This window comes from Microchirus variegatus, assembly GCF_963457635.1.
Source record: "Microchirus variegatus genome assembly, chromosome: 18".
NCBI lineage: Eukaryota > Metazoa > Chordata > Actinopteri > Pleuronectiformes > Soleidae > Microchirus > Microchirus variegatus.
The window spans coordinates 16,266,574-16,287,689 of NC_139819.1; the positions used below are offsets into that span (position 1 = coordinate 16,266,574).

The 21,116-nt window shown below is 41.6% G+C and overlaps 2 protein-coding genes across 2 annotated transcripts; both read right to left on the reverse strand.

The window, feature by feature from the left end:
* Window positions 1-1,704: 1,704 nt before the first annotated feature.
* Window positions 1,705-5,297, reverse strand: card9 (caspase recruitment domain family, member 9; the record flags this gene model as incomplete). Its single annotated transcript, XM_083905250.1, has 13 exons — window positions 1,705-2,009; window positions 2,093-2,151; window positions 2,236-2,348; window positions 2,428-2,485; window positions 2,583-2,771; window positions 3,000-3,125; window positions 3,446-3,667; window positions 4,051-4,125; window positions 4,196-4,402; window positions 4,503-4,621; window positions 4,713-4,850; window positions 5,001-5,070; window positions 5,184-5,297. 13 exons carry the CDS (start codon window positions 5,295-5,297, stop codon window positions 1,916-1,918), a joined length of 1,584 nt encoding a protein of 527 aa, XP_083761376.1. The 3' UTR covers window positions 1,705-1,915.
* An 850-nt stretch (window positions 5,298-6,147) lies between these two features.
* snapc4 (small nuclear RNA activating complex, polypeptide 4) lies at window positions 6,148-20,324 on the reverse strand (the record flags this gene model as incomplete). The annotated part of the gene is made up of 19 exons (XM_083904632.1): window positions 6,148-6,282; window positions 8,112-8,759; window positions 12,594-13,886; window positions 14,074-14,174; window positions 14,294-14,388; window positions 14,492-14,586; window positions 14,700-14,806; window positions 14,888-15,038; window positions 15,533-15,697; window positions 15,774-15,846; window positions 17,453-17,554; window positions 18,394-18,475; window positions 18,575-18,659; window positions 18,736-18,876; window positions 19,372-19,494; window positions 19,581-19,612; window positions 19,877-19,973; window positions 20,103-20,137; window positions 20,213-20,324. The coding sequence occupies 19 exons, from the start codon at window positions 20,322-20,324 to the stop codon at window positions 6,148-6,150; spliced, it is 3,672 nt and encodes a 1,223-aa protein (XP_083760758.1).
* Between the last annotated feature and the right edge of the window lie 792 nt (window positions 20,325-21,116).

Here is a 21,116-nt window from a genome sequence, read left to right on the forward strand (position 1 = left end):
AAGAGTTTAGATTTTACTGCTCCTCCCTCTGTAAAAATCCAAAGACTGTCAGGGAGAGAGAGAGACAGAGACAGAGAGAGAGAGAGAGAGAACATTACTGCCAGAACAGAACAGAACTCTTTACCAGGGGTGTCAAACTCATTTTCACTGAGGGCCACATCGACTACTCTGTAACATATTGCTAAATAACTTTCTGTGTTTATTACTTATTCAAGTTACAAATATGATGCGTTATAGATGTTCGCGATGGTGTTTCTTGACTTCTTGATTTCTTCAGCCACAATAAAACTAGCTTTCACTGCCACATTTTTGGTTGTGGCTTCTGTGAACACATTCTGCTGCAATCACAATCTTTAATCTCAATTTCACTCGTCGCATGACGCAAATACAATGATATACTGCGATCTAGTGGCAGGATGCCGTTACTTTGCGGGTAACGCAATCGCCATGCATTGTGGGAAATGTAGTTTATGGTCAACGCACGCCTGAAAGCCACATCTGGCCACCGTGCCTTGAGTTTAAACATGTGCTTCAGGACTTCTAGAACCCTTGCGTCCTCTTTGCAGTGGCGACACTCGATAATTTTAAATCTTCTTAAAAAAAAAAAAAAAGGAATAATAATACATTTTCTAGCCTGAACTCTAATTTATGTATATTTTGTGTATTTTTGTTGTACTGCTGCTATTATATACTAGGCCCTGAGGTGCAAAACACATCACAAATCAAAACTATTTAACTTGTATTAATAATAAATGAATGCCACATTCAGCGCTGTACTTTGGACTCTTAAGGCAAGTCTAAATGACTACTTTTTCTAACGGAGTTAGGTGGTTGTAGTACGTGCGTCACATGCTATATTTTTATCAAAACGATGGAATATGAAACATAATGTGTCATTGTCTAATGTCAAACATTCGTCATTGTTTTAACGTCACAAACTAAATTAACGTACTTACTTTAAACTCTGTTGTTGTTCGCTCTAAAAACTGCTGCCTCACGTTCAACCGGCGGCGCTTCCGGGTTTCTTTCCGGGTTGAGCGGCCCATAAAACCCGCGCATTGATGTCTTATAAAATCTGGAGAGAGCACCGCCCCTTTGGCTCCGTTCATTCCTATGGAGCTGCCATGGATGTATTATAAAATATCTTGTGTCGGCTGAGTACTATCAGTCTGAAGAGAAATTAGTCTGTGGAACAGGGATTTTTCTTTCAAAGTAAATCTGAAATCAAAGGGAAATATTGTGGGGAAAAAATCAGAGTTTTTAGAGGGCTTTAATTTTGAAAATCCATATCAGAACAGGCTTGAATTACATGAGCGACTCTCTGAGGTTGAGTACTGTCAGTGTGAAGTGACATTCATACTCTACTGTACTTATTGATTGAATTTGTGTGTAACTGCAGACTGTCTTTATAAGTCTCTGCTTTTATTTTGAATTCTGTTCTGGCGCTGCATTACCGTATTATCGTCTATAGCCTATAGCGCAGTGGGATATCGAGGGGCAAACATTTTCTTACTAAGATATTACGATGTAACAAGCGTGGATTTGTATTAGATGAGCTTTTTAAGTCCAAAAACATGTGGGAAATTCGCACAAAAAAACACATCACAGTATTTTATTACAATAAAGCAATACCAATATTCACGATAATATTACACAGAATTTTAAAGTAAAGTGTTTGTTATGATATGGAACGATGCACAGCTCACAATAAAAAAAACATATTTGTGATGAAAATTAAAATCAAAAATGAAATAACATATGGACAACTGTAATAAAAAAAACACTTAACACACTCATACAGTCAGGTCCATACATACTGATACATCAACACAATCTTACAGAATCATAATCATACAGAATCTTACAAATGATTTCATTGTGCATAAGTTGTCACAGTGCATGATCTCACATGTCCTCAGTCCCACTCGGTGATGTCACTGCCACTGCTGTCATCAGGGTTCCCAGATGTGTACTCCTTGCTGCCGACCTTTGACCTGACTGCTCGCTTCCTGTTGCGATGGAAATCAAAAGAAGCTCAAACCTGTCATCACGTTATTTGAAGTCATCACAGTTTGAAGAAATCGCTGCTCACCTGCGATAAAGGAAGTTTGGGCGACTCTTGGAGGCGAGACAGTCATCTGCTTGCTTCACCTGCACCAAGAAATGTGGCAAAGGAGTGAGAGACAGGGATATAGACAGATGAGAGAATGCAGAAAGAACCCTCAGGTACATTACCCATGATGCAGAAGGGCTGGACTTTTGTTCAGACCCAGTAGCCCCTCCTACAGGCATGACGGGCTGCTGCAATGTTGCTATTTCCTCATTCTCCCCTGATGTCTCACTGCTTCCTGATCACAGAGTCACATGGGTTAAGTCAACAGCAGGTCACTTTTAATCAGGCAGCTGGTCAAATGACACGCGTCTGACCTTTTACAGTGTTCTCAGGAGGCTCCTCCTCTTCCTCACTGCTCACACTTCTCTCCCACTGAAAGAGACATGATTCATGAATATACACTGGTTACTGTACAGTATCCACACTCATAGAATTGTGAATGAACCACCCTCATTCTGCTTGTCCTCACCTGGTGGGTGTTGCAGGTGAGTTTGCGGAGGCGCGTTCTGAGCTGTAGCTCCTCCCCCTGTGACTTCAGCAGACGGAGCTCCAGCCTATCAGACTGCTCGGTGAGCTGTCTGACCTGCTCCCTGTAGTGATCCTTGTCCTGCAGATGCAGCCGTGCCTCCTCCTGGTGCACCACGCGTGATGCCAGAGCCTGAAATAATCACACACACAGACTGTAAACATCAACTTAATTTCCAAAACAGCCATCTTGAAGCGGGAACTTATGTGCATGAGGAGTTTAAATAATTTGAGGAATTGAAAGTACAACTTAAGGTGGCCCTAAAAATCGATTTGAAGGTCAAAGTTGAGGGTCAGTCAATCAGACTGAGCTCCGTAAGAAGTGAATGGTGGGGTTTCATATCCTCCTCCTCCTACTTACCTTGTCTCTCTCTTTGATCACCTCCTCCAACTGTCTGAGGGTTTGTTTGTTCCGTTGACGATACATCCTGATGTCGCTCTTCAGCTGAGTGCAGCACAGTTCCAGCTCTTCTTTCTCCTCCTGAGTCTGAAAGCAAGCACACACAAGGTCACCACGAGTCAGACATCATCTCATAGAATAATAATAATAATAATGCATTATATTTAAGGCGCCTTTCAAGACACTCAAGGTCGCCGTACAACAACAAAATAAAAAATAACAAAAGGTAAGAGCAACGGGTAGAGAGTTAGAGGGAGTAGGCCTGTTTAAAAAGGTGGGTTTTCAGATGGGATTTGAAGATGGCGAATGAGGCAATGTTCCTAACCCTAAAACCAGGTCTTAGCGCTTTATAGGTTAATACGTCTTTTGGTCCTCTCAAAACTACATACACAAGAACACACACACACCCTGGATCTCTGCTCCTCTGCTCGGTGCAGATCTCTTCTCAGCCTGAACACTGTAGCAAGGAGGTTCATCTGAGGTACAGGAAACCCAGGCTTCTCTTGATTTTTCTCATCTTTCTCCTCCTGTTTTTTCTCCTCTTTTCTCTCCTCTGGCTTCTTCTCCTTCTGCTCCTCCAGTTTGTTGGGATGAAAGAAGGTCTCTGTGGGCACAGTCAGACTCCTGCTCTAAAAACACACATTTGAACATGTCAGTTGGCCTACATTCATCAAAGAATATACAACAGGAAACTGCAGTTATGGTCATTACCATTAGAGACAATAATGAAATTCGGCATGAAATAGTAGGACAAAAAGGTTTTACCAGTAACATTAATTAGGGTTCCACTCCAAGTTTAAGACCTCCAACTTGTGAGTCCCACTGAGTCAACTTTACATCATTTAGCACTCTAATAATAGCAGTTTCTGTACTGTGGTGAGGTCAGAAACCTCAAGAGTTCAAGGAATTGCTGAGTTGATTAAAAAACCCTTTCTCAACCAACTTGGCTATTAAAGAAAAATTAACAGTGGAGGATCGAGAGTATGAAAACAGTTGAAGTGTCAGACTACACCTCCTGCTGTGTTCGTCGTCTCAGCAGTCGAGTCTGGCTCTCGGCTCGCTGCACAGTGTGTTTGAGGTATTCCACCTACAGCCAAACCACAAATGTCAGAGGTCAAATCCACTCTCTGTGTATCAGGGGTCAGAGGTCAACTCACCTCTATCTGCAGGTCTTTGTTGGCCAGCAGGGCGTTGCTCTTCTCTTGGTTCAGGGTATTGATTTCAGCCATCAGACTGTAGTTGTGATTTCTAAGCTGCTTCGCCTCCTCACTCAGCCGCTCCCGCTCCTCCCGAAGCTTCTGCACGCGCTCAGTCAGTTTCCTTTTCTCATGGTCCCTCAGCTGCTGCTGCTGAGACCACGCCTCCTGGAGGCCAAAACAGCACAACACACCAAAACATCACAATTTGTCCCACAAAGTATAAGCAAAAATCTTTATATCCTCTTAACTTGCTTGCTATAACAACCTGTTCCTTAGCAACAGAACAAGCCTGGTGGCGACGTCTTCTCTCATCTTGTAAGGCCCTCTGCAGGCGACTGAGCTCTGACATCAAGAACTGGGTCAGACCAGATTCTCCTGCAGTGTCTGAACATTCACAGTGACATCATAACAAATGGAATATGAGCAGTAAAATGGAAGTCACTCAATCTAGAATCAAATTCCGAGGCAGACAGACCAATGAGAATGCTGAAGGTCTTGTTAGGCTGCTTCCCTGTGATTCGACTGTACAACTGAGGATAGTCCAACTCCAGACTCTCCAGGAAGGCCGTGTAACCTTTGACCCCTGTCCTCTGCAGGATGTCTAACAAGGCTCCTGTAAAAGTCAAAGGGAACAGCACGGTTTAGGAGTCAGACAGTCAGAAGACACTATCACACGGAGAAGATCTGTAATGACAACAGCTACAATTGGCATTTATTCCATCACGATTGTCCTACAGACAGATGTTTTTATCACGTTTCTTACCAACTTTCCTCCTCCTGATGACCAGCGTGGGGTCGTTGAAGAGCTGCTCCTCATCCTCAGCGCTGATCACCTGACAGCACCCCCCCACAAAACGACAAAGAGGGAAGAAAACGTGCAGCAGAAAGAAAGATTGATCGTGGGACTATCCAGAAAAGATTTAGAGGGGTGCATCTGTACCGTTACCTGACACTGCCGCAGGTAGGGAGTGATTCTTGAAGGTTCGATGGTTTTGATGAGCAGCATCCTGTAATCGTCCAACTGCAGCCAGCAGAGGTCATCCTCACATACTCCATCCATACTGAGTTCACGCCCCGACACACACTCACACAACAGATACAGAACACACTTCTACAGTCCTGTTACCTGCTGCCTTCTGTCTGTTATCGCCGTCTGTGTCAGTCCTTTTGTATTCTCTGAGGAAGAAAGTCATTCCTTTCACTTCTTGTTTTCAGCTCAGTCTCCACCCTCTCTGACTGGCACTGACATGGTTTATCGTGCCATAATGAAACGTTGTTACAGGACCTTTCACAGCGGAATTTGAAGAGATAATTTTCTCCCAAGTCTGAGACCATAAGAGGAGTTTACTGGTAACAGAATAACTTTATGTCGTTATATTACTGTATTAACAATCTTTTGTCTGTCAGGTAATGAGTCAGCTGATGAGAAACAGGAAGAAGTTAGAAATGAGAGAAGTAAGAAGAGGAAGGACAAATGTTGTGTTGTTTTTAAAGTTTCTGATCGTCTCATAAATTCGAGGTCAAATGAAACAACAATTTTCAAAATGATGAGTCAGCCCAAAAAGATCCTGTAACATAGCACACTGCTTCAATATATTCAGACTCTTTATTTCAAAAATATTATGTTCTTAACAGAGCATTTTATTCAGAGAGGCTATTTCAAAAAGCCATATCGACTTAAAATGTGTCTTCTGTTATTTTTTTTCTTCATCTCATTTCTTCAGCTACATTAGAATAAAAAACTGAATGAAACTGAACCATGGTAAGGATGTGAGTATTATAGGTTTTCCAAAACTTAAAGTGCCTCTTCAATTCAAATAACTTCAACACTTAATTTACAAATACATAAAAACTGAAATCTAATACAATGTGTGAATATTTTTTCTTTTATTATTCATTATTATTATTATTTATCTGTATTTCTTTTTTTTTGACAGTGGTGATTTAATTTCTACTGGCTGGGTCTGGTCAACGGTAGCTGTGTTGGTGATTCCTGAGAAATGAATAGCTGGAGCTCCTGATTCATCAAACAGCAACAAAGATTTCTGGAGAAAGAAAGAAAAATAAACCTCACAAGCAGAAAGGACTGCATGCAAAAAGCTCTGGCTCCAGATACTAGAGAAGTTTCTCCTAGATTTAATGTCAGAGGAGAATGAGACAGAGGGAAAATCTATTGGACTACATATACATACTTTTACTTTCAGTGTTATACGGTTAGGTCCATAAATATTTGGAGATCGACACAGTTCTCTTTATTTTGGCTCTATGCACCACTACAATGGATTTGAAATGAAACGAACAAGATGTGCTCTAACGGTACACTTTCAGCTTTAATTTGAGGGCATTTACATCCAAATCAAGTGAACGGTGTAGGAATTACACTTTCTATATGTGCCTCCCACTTTTTAGGGGACAAAAAGTAATGGGACAAACTAAACAATCATAAATCAAACTTTCATTGTTTAATACTTGGTTGCAAATCCTTTGCAGTCAATTCCAGCCTAGAGTCTGAAGGCATAGACATCACCAGACACTGGGTTTCATCCCTGGTGATGCTCTGTCAGGCCTCTACTGACACGGTCTTCAGTTCCCGTTTGTTCTTGGGGCATTTTCCCTTCAGTTTGGTCTCCAGCAAGTGAAATCTATGCTCAATCAGATTCAGGTCAGGTGATTGACTGATAACATTCCATATTTGCCTTAAAAACTCTTTGGTTGCTTTTACAGTATGCTTTGGGTCATTGTCCATCTGCACTGTGAAGCGCCGTCCAATGAGTTCTGAAGCATTTGGCTGAATATGAGCAGATAATATTACTGGAAACACTTCAGAATTCATCCTGCTGCTTTTGTCAGCAGTTACATCATCAATAAACACAAGGGAACCAGTTCCATTAGCAGCCATACATGTCCACACCATGACACTACCACCACCATGCTTCACTGATGAGGTGGTATGTTGTGGATCATGAGCAGTTCCTTTCCTTCTCCACACTCTTCTCTTCCCATCGCTGTGGTACAAGTTGATATTGGTCTCATCTGTCCAGAGGATGTTCTTCCAGAATTGTAACAGCTTTTTTAGGTGTTGTTTGGCAAATTCTAATCTTGTCTTCCTGTTTTTGAGGCTCACCAATGGTTTGTATCTTGTGGTGAACCCTCTGTATTCACTCTGGTGAAGTCTTCTTTTGATTGTTGACTTTGAAACACAAACACCTACCTCCTGGAGAGTGTTTTTGATCTGGCCAACTGTTGTGAAGGGCTTTTTCTTCACCAGGGAAATAATTATTCTATCGTCCACCACAGTGGTTTTCCATGGTCTTCTAGGTCCTTTGGTGTTGCTGAGCTCACTGGTGCATTCTTTCTTTTTTTAAGAATGTTCCAAACAGTTGATTTGGCCACACCTTATGTTTTTGCTATTTCTCTGATGGGTTTGTTTTTATTTTTCAGCCTAATGATGGCTTGCTTCACTGACAGTGACAGCTCCATGGATCTCCTATAGAAAGTTAACAGCAACAGATTCCAAATGCAAATGTCACTCCTGGAATCAACTCCAAAACTTTTACCTGTGTCATTGAAGATGAAATAATGAGGGAATAGCCCACAATTGTCCATTAAATAGCTTTTCAGTCAATTGTCCCATTTGGTCCCCTAAAAAGTGGGAGGCACATATAGAAAGTGTTGTAATTCCTACACCGTTCACTTGATGCTGAAAGTGTACCGGCTACCATTAGAGCACATCTTGTTTGTTTCATTTCAAATCCATTGTAGTGGTGTATAGAGCCAAAATAAAGAGAACTGTGTCGATGTCCAAATATTTATGGCCTATATTATAAAAATTTCAAGAATAAAAACATTGATCTCTATGAGTTGCTCATCTTACCTCTGCTCTCTGTCTCCCCATGTCATTGATCAGGTCTATCTCCTCCACATCTTCTTCCTTCTGCTCATCTTCATCAAATGTCATTGGCTGGACGGTGGCCAGCAAAGCGGGTAAAGTGAAGCACGACAGGAAGCGGGCCTTCAGCATCTGGTAGGCGGGGTTACTCGAGAAACGCTCTTTCACAAGGGCACGCACTGCTGCCACAAGCTGCTCTTCCTCCTCCTTTTCCTCCTCGCCCTGCAGGTGATCAGAGCTGAGAGAAGGAGCTGTGCAGTGTGTGTTACCTGGTTGGTCGCTGGCTGGTATAAGGTCAGAGGTGGAGTCTGGCTGTACTGGTGGAAGCTGACTGTGTGATTTCTCAGTACTAGTCCCAGGTCTGGAAAATAACTGACTTGATGATTCAGTTAGAGACTTCTTGGCCTGCAGTAGAGCAGTGAGTGTGCTCAGATTGCTGACAAAGGGAGGCAGGTAGGGCAAAGCCACACTCATTCCAGGTACCACAACCCCTCTGTTTCCACTCAGCCAACTCTGGACTGCCTCTGGTGGCTCCAGGAACATCAAACAGGGGTCAAACTGAAGAGCTTCTCTCCTGAGAGGAAGAGGCTCTGCCGGGTCAACTGTGACCACACCTTTATAAAGCTGAAAGTGCTGGGAGGAAGGTGGAGAGGGGCAGGACAAACCATGGTTTGGCACACCTTGTAAAATGTTGGTAAGAGGCTGATTCACATAGTTAATAATGTTAGGGCCAGATGCTGCAGGAGGGGCAAGTTTCTGACCGTTCAAGGTGAATCGCAGAGTGGATGTGGCTAGTGGACAGGTTAATGTTTTTACAGGATTTGATGGTGATATGGGGGCTTTCGGGACCAATGCGAGCTGCAGGCCTTGGTGAGTTCCTTTGGCCAGCTGGACGAGTCCTTCAGGAGTCATGACCAACTTTGACTGACCAGGTTGTAAAGTCTCCTGCTGTTTGACGACTGTGGATTGAGCCGTGTGTTGTGTTCTGACAGATGTTTTCTTTTTCATGGTGGCAGCCTAGAAACAAAACATATAGAAAGGGTTTAAAACAGGAGGAGATGTACAAGGAGGAAGGAACTGAGGGGAGAAGAGAGGCCTCTCCAATATTTCTGCAATTCATGTCCACAGAGAGTTGCATATGTGTTCCATCATGAACTTCTGTGGACTTGCAGATGCAGAAAGTACGAAATGACCTAAGGTCAAGTCCCTAAATCTGTTGCGACAAAACGATCTTACAGACACTAAGCAGGACTTAGTGGTCAACGGTAGCAGTAGACAGTAGCTCAGTGTTAGAATGAATCGTCATTCAACTCGAAGGTTCGATTCCCGGCTCCGCTAGCCTACATGCCGATGTGTCCTTGGGCAAGACACTTAATTCCACGTTCCTCCTGACGACTGTGCAAACAGCGTGTGAGTGGGTATGAAAGATGATCTCATATTAGGGCTGGGCGATATATCGATATTTAAGATATATCGATATATTTTTTAAATGCTATATGGAATTAGACCATATCGCGTATATCGATATAGTTCAAATTAGCGCTGTGATCCTTGCTCCAGACAAGCCGCTGACAGGAGCTCTCTGCACTGCTCCTCTTGCCCCGCCCCTCTTTCATGCAGAGAGAGGGGAGGGGCAGGTACAGACACTCCGCTTCACATGGAGAAAGCAGCAACGTCTGCGGAGCGTGCGGAGGAGAGCGTCTGGGTTAGTAAAAGAAAAAGCAGTGGCTCAATCATTTCTAGATGGTTTGGATACAAATCATCGGACGAGCAACAAAACCACGCTATATGTAGGGAGTGTCATAAGCACATTGCAGCCAGTGATGGAAGCAATACGAATCTTTTTCACCACTTAAAAACGTGGCACAAAGTGCAACATGCAGAGTGTGAAACTGCGCGCTGCAGAAGCCACAGGCGCAAGCCGTCCACAACCCGACAAAACTCCAGACAAGTGGTGTGCAATAACAAAAGCGGTGTCCTTTCACATTGCCAAAGACATGTTAATAAAAAGCTTATGAAAACGATAGACCCGAGATATGCGCTTCCCAGTCGCAACTATTGTGCAAAGCCTTGCAAACCGGCTCGCTAACGTCACCCATTTAGCGTCGACCAGCGATATGTGGTCAAGCAGCACATGTGACAGCACTACTGTTTATCAAAGTAAAATAAATGAGGGGGAAATGTTTATTGAGTTGCTGCTCTGTTTCTTGTGCAACTGGTTGAGACTGTTCAGATAAGTTAACAAAAACGAAAAAGGTAATCTGAAGCTGATGTTTAAAAATGTTTTTCTTAAAATCACCCACTTTATTTTGTTGTCTCCTTATATAAATGCTGTCCTTTACTAGGGTTTGTCATATTTTGTTCTTTTATAAGAAAAGAAAATCCGTAATTTGATTTTCAAAAGCCATTTATAGTTGTCAAACTAAAATATTTTGATATTGTACTTTTCTCATATACACATATTTAATTCAGAAAAAGATTGGCTTATTTTATAGGCTATTTTTATTATTATTTTTTATTTAAATGTGCACCGTATGGAGCTTTGATTTTATAAAAGGCACTCCTGTTGTTATACAGTGTTTATGTTTACATTTTATTATTATATGAGTAGTTTTCAATAAAACTACACATATTTAATTTCACAGCTCTCACTTTGCGGAAAAAATATCGAGATATATATCGTATATCGTTATTCAACCAAAATATATCGAGATATGACTTTTGGTCCATATCGCCCAGCCCTATCTCATATACATCTTGCAAACTGCTCTGATTGTCCTAAATAAACAGGAATGCTATGCTAAGGTTCACTTATCAGCCACTGGACCATTTGACAATCTGATTCCAAGAGTGACCGTTAGTAAGAGACAAAGCATGATTAAACACAATCATTAAGCCATCTAACAAAGCAGCCACTTCACAGTTTTCTTTTAGTCAATGATTATCTAAAGATATTTGCAATAAAGCAAACAATCTACTGTCCGACATCTAATGGTTGTGGTGAAAAGACTGACAAATAATGAGGCAGCAGATCTTACCTTTACTTCATCAACTTCCTGCAGCTCTCTGACTTTCTGACTGGGCATCCGAACCCTTTTCCCAGGCCGGATCTCACATGTGTCAGCCCCACTGCTGGAATCACCTGCCTGCTCTTCCCCTCGGCCTCGTTTTCTCCCTCTGCTGCGACTTTTGGAGAGTGTGCTTGTAGTGGTGTCTGATTCACAATGTATGGGTTTTGGGTCTTTGTGGGTGGGGCTTGGTTGAATTGGAATAGAGTCATGATTGACAAAGTAGCCATAGTCATGGAAGTTTGAAGTGGATGACGCAATGGGCTGATTGCTTGATAAGGAGGTAGATGGGGGAAAACTGAGGTTTTGAGTTGCAGATACTTCGCCACGAAAAGAGGAAAGTGGCACGTCCACAGATATGGGAGGAATATTTACTTTAAGAGAAGGTGCTGCGGTTTCTCTTACTGGAGGAGGTGCATGTGAACCAGGTTCAGTTTGGTTTGAAGAAGAAGACTGACTGATGACTTCTGCAGAGGCAGGTGTTTGAGGAGACACAGGAGGCGTGATCAGAGATGGGGGTGCTGTCTGAGCTACTGGCTGGATGGAAGGAGCGTCACTCGCCTGAGGAGGACAGCTTCTGTTGTGGGACTTGGTTTTCTTTTTGGAAGATGAAGCAGCTTTCCTCTGGGGTTTAGCCTGAAAGGAGCAATAACCAAAAATCAATTTAAACTTCAAGAGACGTGAACCCAGTTCGTCTGAGATTTAATTAATTCGAGAGCAAAGTACACAAAGTACAAGGGAGGTATTGCATTTTTGTATCAGGACATAGCAGCACCTTAAAGGGATAATGTATATTTATATATATATATATATATATATATATATAATATATATATTTTTCAAATGTATATGGTTATCTAGTCATGGTATTTGCTGATCAAGGTGTAAATCTTCACAGTTAAGTGTCATGAAGAACTACACTTCCCAGAATATATATGTAGAAGACATATATATATATATAATGTGTGTATATATATATATATATATATGTGTATATGTATATATATATATATAGAAGAAATCATATATATATATATATATATATATATATATGATTTCTTCTATATATATATATATGGGGAAAACCTGCTCAAGCTACGGTAGCTCACTATCTATAGCTCTTGACCATCATAAATGTATTTACCTTCGTTTTAATGACATCCTGCAGATCTCTGTCCTCCTTCATCACACCTGAGTGTGTCCCATCTATGTCATTACTGCAAACACCCTGCTGATTATTTATCTCCTTCTGCCCTCTGGGTGAATTCAGACTGGAGCCAGGAGGAATGGCAGAGGGTTGGGAAGAACAGCTAGAAAAAGAGGTTGTATTGGTTTGATTGACCATTGTGGAAACAGTAGAAACAGCTTGGTTAGGGGTGAGGGTCTGAGGCAATGGTACAGCCTGTTGGAGGACTGAGGAGGAGCTGGTCAGTGTTGTGTTCTGAAGTGCTGGGACCATAGACAAAGGACGAAGGGTCAGTCTTTGAGTAGCAGGAAGTGCATGTATAGGACGTCTGTTTAGAGGCAAAGGAGATGCATTCAGGAAGTAGGACGGTATGTTCTGGAGGGTAGCAGCACGAGGTTGCTGAGGTTGGAGGATGGGATGAGGAATAAAGACAGCCTGAGGAAATGACCCAGGAGACATCTGAAGAAAACTGGGATGATTCTGTGGAGGGTTTGTGGGCGGAAGAGGAACTGGGTGTCGTTGCTGCAGCATTATGAGTCGCTGTGGTTGTAATTTTTGATTGAGCAGCAGTTGTTTCTGGCGCGTTTGTAGCTGGATCGTGTCAAGCTGATTCAGAATCAGTTTGTGCTGTAAATCTATCTCATCCAACTCCCCCTGTTGCTTTATGATTTCTGCAATAGTCTGTGAACCCCTCCTCCGAACAGAGGAATGTGTTGCGGGTGGAGTATGTAAGACCATCTTCCTTTTTCTCTTTTCTACCATCACCTTGCATCCAATGATGTTCACATTCATGGTCTGCAGCAGGAGCACAAAGACAGAAGTGGAGGACAGCTTTGTTTTCTCTCCTTGTTCCCTCAGGGTGTCTGCTGCTGTCAGACAGGCTTTTGCTGGGATCAGCAGGTTGCCGATCCAGGGGATCACAGCAGCCTGAAGATGAGAGCATATCTCTGCATCCACCATATAGCTACAACGGATCTTTTTTCCCGTCTGGTGTTTGCCTTTAGGAGAGAACGTCTGCTTGTTGCCCTTGGCCAGTTCATAGCTCAGGTAAGCTTTAAGCTGAGTCGGTGACAACATCATCATGCTGCTGCTCATGTGGCACTCCTCCCACCGCAGCTCTCTGGGACTTGGTCCTATGAACACAGACAATCCAAACTTGCCCACAGTCGTTGATCTGACTTTTACCTTACTGTGGCTGTCACAAGAAGACGGTAACACAACTGGACGATAGCTCAGGAAGGGGAAATATTCTTCTTTATCAATTGGAATCCACTCATGCATGAGAGGGAACGTGTACTCCCGTTCTAGCTCTTCCAATTTTACATCCTCCCAATGTTCCTTCACTTCTTCATCACTGTCCATGTATTCAACCACCATATCCTCCTCTTCCTCACTGGTCTCCTCAATGATCTCATCAACCTTTACTTTCACTGGTTTCCTCCTGATCTGTTTCTTGTTTTTCTCTCCTCCTTCACTCTTTGGTGGATTTTTAGATTTTCTTCTTTTCTATTGAGAGATAGAGCTGCATTTATGACAAAGTTTGTTCTTGTACATGTACAACAACAACAACATTTATGTTATTTATATAACAGGGTGCAAAGTATGTTTCTTTTTTCTGAGAAACATAACATTGCTGTCTGTGAGCAGAGGCAAGAAGGTGAAGATAAAAACAACCCTTCTGGGAAAGAAGTACCTGGGCAGGAGGTAATAGCTCTTTACTGAGCTTCCTCCACTCTCTCAGACACTGAGCGTCATAACGATTTGGTATCTCCGCAGCAATTTTGGCCCAGCGACCTGAAACATCAGTGGACATTTCTCATTTGAAGATAGAAGTCAGAAGACATATATTTCAAATGAATTAATACGCATGTCAACTAAAATAATCAGAATAAGAGGTGATTACAGTGACATACCAACGCCATATTTCTCCACCAGCTGCAGCAGCAGTTTTTTCTCCTGTTCATCAAATGGTCCTCGCTTTGTTTCTGCCTTCAGGCAGTCAATATATCTTTACATAGGCAGACAGACGTGTTTAGTGAGAGATGAAGATGAAGAGTTGAGATTAAGGGATGATCACAAACTCTCTAAATCACCATTCAATCAGGTCTCACCTGTCTCTACAGGCACCGTCAGTACGTCCAGGAACCTCCAACCTGATCTTCCACCAGTTCTTTTCCCCATGACGAGAGACAGCTTTGAGCAAGAGCTGAGAGACAGAGAATCAGAAAAAGGTACCTGAGGTTTTATGCTAAGCTAGCAGATTAAAAGTGCACATCAACTACACAGGGTGTTCATTTATGAGTCCTGCCTTCTGCTTACCTGGTCCTCATGTTTGGTCCATGAGCCTTTCTTCAGGCTCGGGTCCAAAACCTGGTTCCACCTGTAGATCAGCTGAGCGGGGTCCCGACCCTCCATAAAGTAACTCACTGGGAGACAGACAGAGGTGTAAAACTTACAATGTGTTAACGACATAGGAACATTGTGATGTCACAGTATGATGTCATTACTTTGGGTGTAAGGGATGAAGTTTCCGATCCTCATTTTTTCCACCAGCTCTCTGAGCTGAGCGTCTTCAGCAGCTGTCCATGCCTTGCGTTTCAATGATTCTGAGATGAAACGCTGGAACGTCTGAAGACAAATAAAGGCCGTTCTTCCCGTCTGAGAGATAGACAGAGGGAGGGACACAGAAAAATAAGACAGACAGGCAGGTTAGGGTCAAGAAGAGGGTGTGGCTGAAAGGTGAAATACATACAGGAAATCATAAGACAGACAGTAGGGCTGGGTCCAAAAAAATCGATTAATCGATTCAAATCAATCTTCTATTTAATAATATGATCATTGAATTCATTCAATCTTTTAATCCAAACCTTTTACTGCGTCACAAAGGCTTTACTCTCATTAATCTCGCAAGACTCGCAGCGCATTTTGGCCACATGAAGTAAACGTTCATGGAGTGAGTGCTTGCAGCGCTAACCTATTTTCAGACTTTACTCAACAACAACAAATAATACTTTCTTATTGGCTGATAGTCTCCTAATTCAAGAAAGCTGTATGAATGAACTGTGCATTGGAATAAAATCAATTGGTGGCGATACCCAGCCCCAGAATATATAGCCATGAAAAGGGACAGCCTGGATAACATCCCCCCTCACCCCCAGCTCCTCTGCAATGGTCTTCCAGTCTTTTGCTCCATGTCTACTGCTGATTTCCCGGAGCTGCTGCACCTCCTCCTGACTCCACCTTGCTTTATTGATGGATGGGTGAAGGAAGTTTTGCCAGAAACAACGGATGTCGTCAGCGTCTCGTGTCCCTTCAAACTGATAAGACGGGGGTTATTACTGAAAGTCTAATGGGTCTAAACACATAATCGTTATGGTTGATTGTCATATTTACATCAATATTAGAGATTTTCTCCCAATCATGCTCTTCAAAACGTTCACCAATAAGCTCCTCCTCCTTCTTCTCTCTGACCAATCAGAGACAGAGAATGACACAGAAACAAAAATCATGCCATTGCACAGTAGTTCACAGGGTTCATTTATAATTATATCAATACATTTAATGACTTTCCTGTGACATTTCACTACTATTTACTGTCTGTGAATCCATATACTCGTAAAACAATAATAATCAATAAAATGTATCACACTGTATTAACACTAAAATAGTACTGGTATTGTCATCTAATCATCTATAGCCCAAGGGCAGTCAACAAGATTAAGATCAATGTCCATCTTGATCTTAACCACTTCTTCCCTGACCCGCTTTTTGGAGTCCCTGCTCTAAAATGACATGCCCAAACCAAATAGAGTAAACCTCTGCAGTTACAAGCTCTATGTGGACTATCTTGGTATCAAACTACAGATAACACTTATGAGATTCCACCAGAGGTGTAAGTTTCACTGTAGATGCCACTGTGTCAGAGTAAATGTACATGGAACACAGCATAACTGAAGGATTTTTTTCTCTCGCCTAAAAAAAATATTGCATTTTAAAGCAAATATCACCTTTAAAATATGCAGTAGGAGCTTAAAAACACATGGAGGTCATGTAACAACATGTGGACATGAGCTGTGCAAAGTCTGATGCAGCTGAAATGAAGCAGAGTGAAATTACAGAGGTTTTATTAAAGAGATGTTGGCACAGTTTGGCACCATCTGTGCCATTTGAGATTTCTTAGGTACCAAATTATTAAAAACCCATTTAATTTTATTTAAATGTCACTACAGATCTAAAAAGAACTTGTTTTGAAAAAAAAAAAAAAAAAAAAGTATGATAACTGACAACTGTAAATCGATGCTCCCTGTGCGGTGCGTAATAACAACTCTGTGGCTCTGCAGCGTCTTCAGTTACGCAGCGTCTTCAGTTACGCAGCGCCATAGCTCTGGCTTACCTTGGTCAATTAGGGTGATTGACAGCTCGTTTTAAACCTCTAAACCGGTAGAATCAGACCCCGGTCTCCAAATGCTTGAGAATCACTTCATTAGCGAGTAAAAAGGACATAAATGCATATGCCTGTCTCTAATCAGAACGATCTAATGTTGCTCTGTAATGATCAATCAGACCGGGATTTGTTCCCAAAGCATGCTGGGAAGTGTAGTTCTTCATTAGAAGTGGTTTTGCCACTTTTCAATGAGTGCGCTGTGACGTTTTTTTTCCGCTCCTGCTGTTTGATCCATCTGTTTTTTAACTGTGTTTGGTGAACATAAGAATAGTTCATATGAACTTTTAGCTGAGTTTCTGACCTTTCTGTGGGTATGCAGCATGTCTGTGTTTGTTAAAGTTAGACATGGTTTTATGACGCTTTTTTTCGCTGCGTCTGACGCTGCCCCCGATCCCGGGAGCAACCGTGAAGTAAAGGTTAAGATTTCAATGACCTTGACAAAACTTTTCCAGGTCTGGAAATGACCATTTTAACATTTCCTGGCTTTTCATGACAATTGGTACCCTGATTAAATATGACCAAGCCTATAACTGGCTTGACCAGGACATGAACATTGGCATGGCTATATACCAGCATCTAGACCAGGACCAGGACATGTGTCATTGGGTTTCTAAAAGTTTTCACATACCTGAGACAGTCAATTTCTTTCTCCAAAGTGTCTATCTGCTCCCTGAGCTGCTGCTTGTCTGTTTCTGGTGCTGTGGACAACTTCTGAGTCAGGTACTCCACCCTGACAGAGAAACAGGATGGTCAAGGAGAGAGAGACAATCAATCAGTCAATAAGACCTAACAATAACAACACTCACTGAAAGTTGCCTGGCAACAGACTGTTCAGTTCAATGTTCACTGCTCAGTTAGATTTGTCTCGTCTTAACATCCATCCTGAGCGATCCAATCACAAGTGAAAAAATCAGGTGTAAATGTACGTAATTAGTGTTGTGTCTGTCACACGTTACAGTGATCTGTACCATGTCCAGCTGCTGTTTTTTTAGAGTTGTTTCCTATTCCGATACCAGTATCGGAAAGGCCTCCAATATTGCAGGTTCACATACTTTTAAATGCCTCTTTTAAAAAAAAATATTGTGGCTTCACTTTTAACTTTTATCAAAGGAATTTATTTCTAGATGTATTCAGTTAATTTGCTTTTTTTACACGGCTCTAGTTAAAACTGTAAATGTTTTTTTTATTTTACAATATTGTGGCTGCACTTTAATAAAATAAATGTAAATATAAATGGCTTTCATTTGCTGTATTCATTCATGTTTTTAAAAGGGTTTAACCTGAGCCAGGCCTCACCACAATGATAATAATATCACAGTCATGCAGGCGTAGTATGATTTTAAAATGAAAAATTTTAACACACTGGTATCGGCCGATACCCACAGCACAAGTATCGGAATCGGGAGGGAAAAAATGGTATCGGAACATCTCTAGTTTTTTTACAAAGTGACAATGGTGACATATTCCGGTTAAGCCTCCACAGACCAAGAGACCTGCGTTCGATGGTTGCATAGGCTGCTCCTTCCCAAAAAAAGAAACTGCTGAGAGACAACTAAGGTCATGTGTTACCTGAATAGTTTGGGCTGGATCAGTTTCTTCAAACCATCTCTGGAAACTGCGTGGATTATCAGTGTTTTCTGCCAACTCTCCCCTGAAGAAAAAGAGGGGACAGGCAGAGGACACATGAATACATGAAGACGGACACACAGACATTACAGTTTGGACAGGAAATATCTGTGTTTATTCTTACATCGTTTTATTTTCACTTTCTTTTCGTCCAGGCATCCTGCCATCTTGCTAGCCATCTCCTTTGTCTCCTGATTGGCTGGGGGACCCTGGACACAGACACAGACAAAGACTCAGTGGGCAGCTGTCAACAGTATTTCTATCCGTTTATCCATTGGGTCTTACCAGTCCTGTCAGTTTGTCCTTGAAGTAAGGTTTAAGAAAGCGTCCCAAGTACATGGTGCTTGCCGATTGACAGGAGGAGGAGGTAGTCTGTTGTTTGGGAGGCACTTTGACTGGTCCAGACAACTGAGATACCAGTTCCTTCTACAGAGAGAGAACATGTTATCAGCACTGACTGTTGTCTATGGATGTCTCAGTGCTGACTAGGAATGGGAAAGTATACAATCTTATGTCACATCATAATTAAATGCACTTAAAATAAGTTGCATGTAGGGACTTTCCATTGTTGGGATACTTGTTACTATTGTATGCTGCATCTTTCCAGTCATTCAGGGACCATGTATTTAAAAATTATTGTATATCAGAGTCTTGTATTTCCACAAATGGAAATACAAGACTCAGATATATGTTTCATATCTGCAATAAAAAAGAATATAAGTACCAAATACCAAAATGGGATATTTTATTTTATAAACTATCACAGCTATATTTTGCTTTGTGATTTATTTTTTTTGGTCAAGATAATGACTAAAAGGCAGGAGATGACATGTTTATATCTTAGTGGGCACATCATTACTGACCTGCTGTTGTTATTTATGTCACAGCTGAATTTTAGTTTTTAGTTTTGTTAGTGCTGACCTGTTGTTTGACATTGTGAGTCAGTAGTGTCTCCAGCTGGCCCAGAGTCTCCTGAAGCACTTGCTGGTAGACCAGGTTCATCTGAAGACAGGATTCCACAGACTGAGACAAGCCCAGCTCGCTCTGAACACAGACAGACACAGTGGGCAATGACTGAGTGTTCCTGTTGAAAAGTATGTAAACAGTGGGTATGTGACAGTGTCACTTACGTCATCATCACTGCTGCTGCTGCTGTCATCACCTACAGAGATCAGACATAAACACACAGCATTATTGATAGTTTGAATCATATTAACAAGAATAGACTGTGAAAACAAGCATGGGCATGACAACTGCCAAAGGGAAGGCACACTTTTAAGTATATCCCTCAGGTCATGAAGCCCCTCACATGAAGGTCACCCACTGATTGACATACATCCTATGGTATAAATGACTTGTCATCGTTTACATGATGTCAGTTGGGTAAGAAAGGATGACTATCACAGACAGATAAACAGACAAGTACCTGACACACCGCCTGGACTGTGGGGTCCAAGCACGTTCTCCAGGTTCTCAATCTCTTTCTGGATCTTTTCTTTCTGAGCCAACAGACCTGCTGTAGACTGAACACGCACACATATTGTATATGCACTAGTGAGGTGAGGATCTCAGTTTGACCATGACAAACAAATGTAAAATGATAATATTAAAGTCAACCCAGATGGTGTGTGTTTGTGTGTGTCCTGTCTCACCTCATCTTCTTTCTCATCACTTTCTGATTCATCATCTGAAGGCAGGGACACATGTTTAGTGTTAGGAAGACAGACAGATAAATCAAACATAAAGACAGACATACAGGTACCTGTATCACTGCTTAGCAGCTGAAGGTCAGAGTTTCTTCCAGACAGACTCTGCTCCAGCTCCTCCACCTGTCGCTGAATCCTGTCTCTTTCCTCTGACAGAGAGACAGACATGTCTGTGGACACAAAGATAGGTTGTTACAGACAGTCCTGTCACAGACCTGACTGAGCAGCTCAAACGCACAGTGATGTATCACTGTTTCTAAACCAGAATATAACAGGTTTCACTAAATGCTTAATTACTTATTGATAGGTCACTTACAGTTTTAGGTCAACTAAGAAATAATACTGCGAACATAGATACATTATATACATAAGCCATATATTTAGATATTTTTTTCCTGACTCCATTGACAACACTACTGGTCTGTCGCTACACTTGTCTGCACTGCAAAGAAATTATAAATAATATTTTTTATTCAATAAGACTACCGTCTACCAATCTTTGCAGTCAGTAGAGTCTCAGCTGCCGAGCAACTACGGGTTGCCAGTTATGTCAGAAAACGAAACCAAAAAGACCTCGGTGTTTTGAATTTGAATGTAGTAACCGTTTTTGGCCACATTGTTACATATGGCACCTTTAAACATATATAAAAAAAAAAAATCAACCTTTAAATGTATAGATGAAATAAATAAAGTTTTAGGGACTTGGCAACATTTAACAGGTTTCTTCTTTGTAATAATTGGCTGAATAATAAAATGCCAAATTAATCGCTCAAACTTAAGCGGTCAACCTCTACACTGCAGTATCAGTACTACATGCAGCAGTATTAGTACTGCACTTACCATTATCATTACTTTACCCTCTAATAACATTTGTAGGACAAATGCTATCGTACTACATTTATTAGCATTAGCACTACACTAAGCATTATCAGTACCATACAGTATAATAAGTACTACACT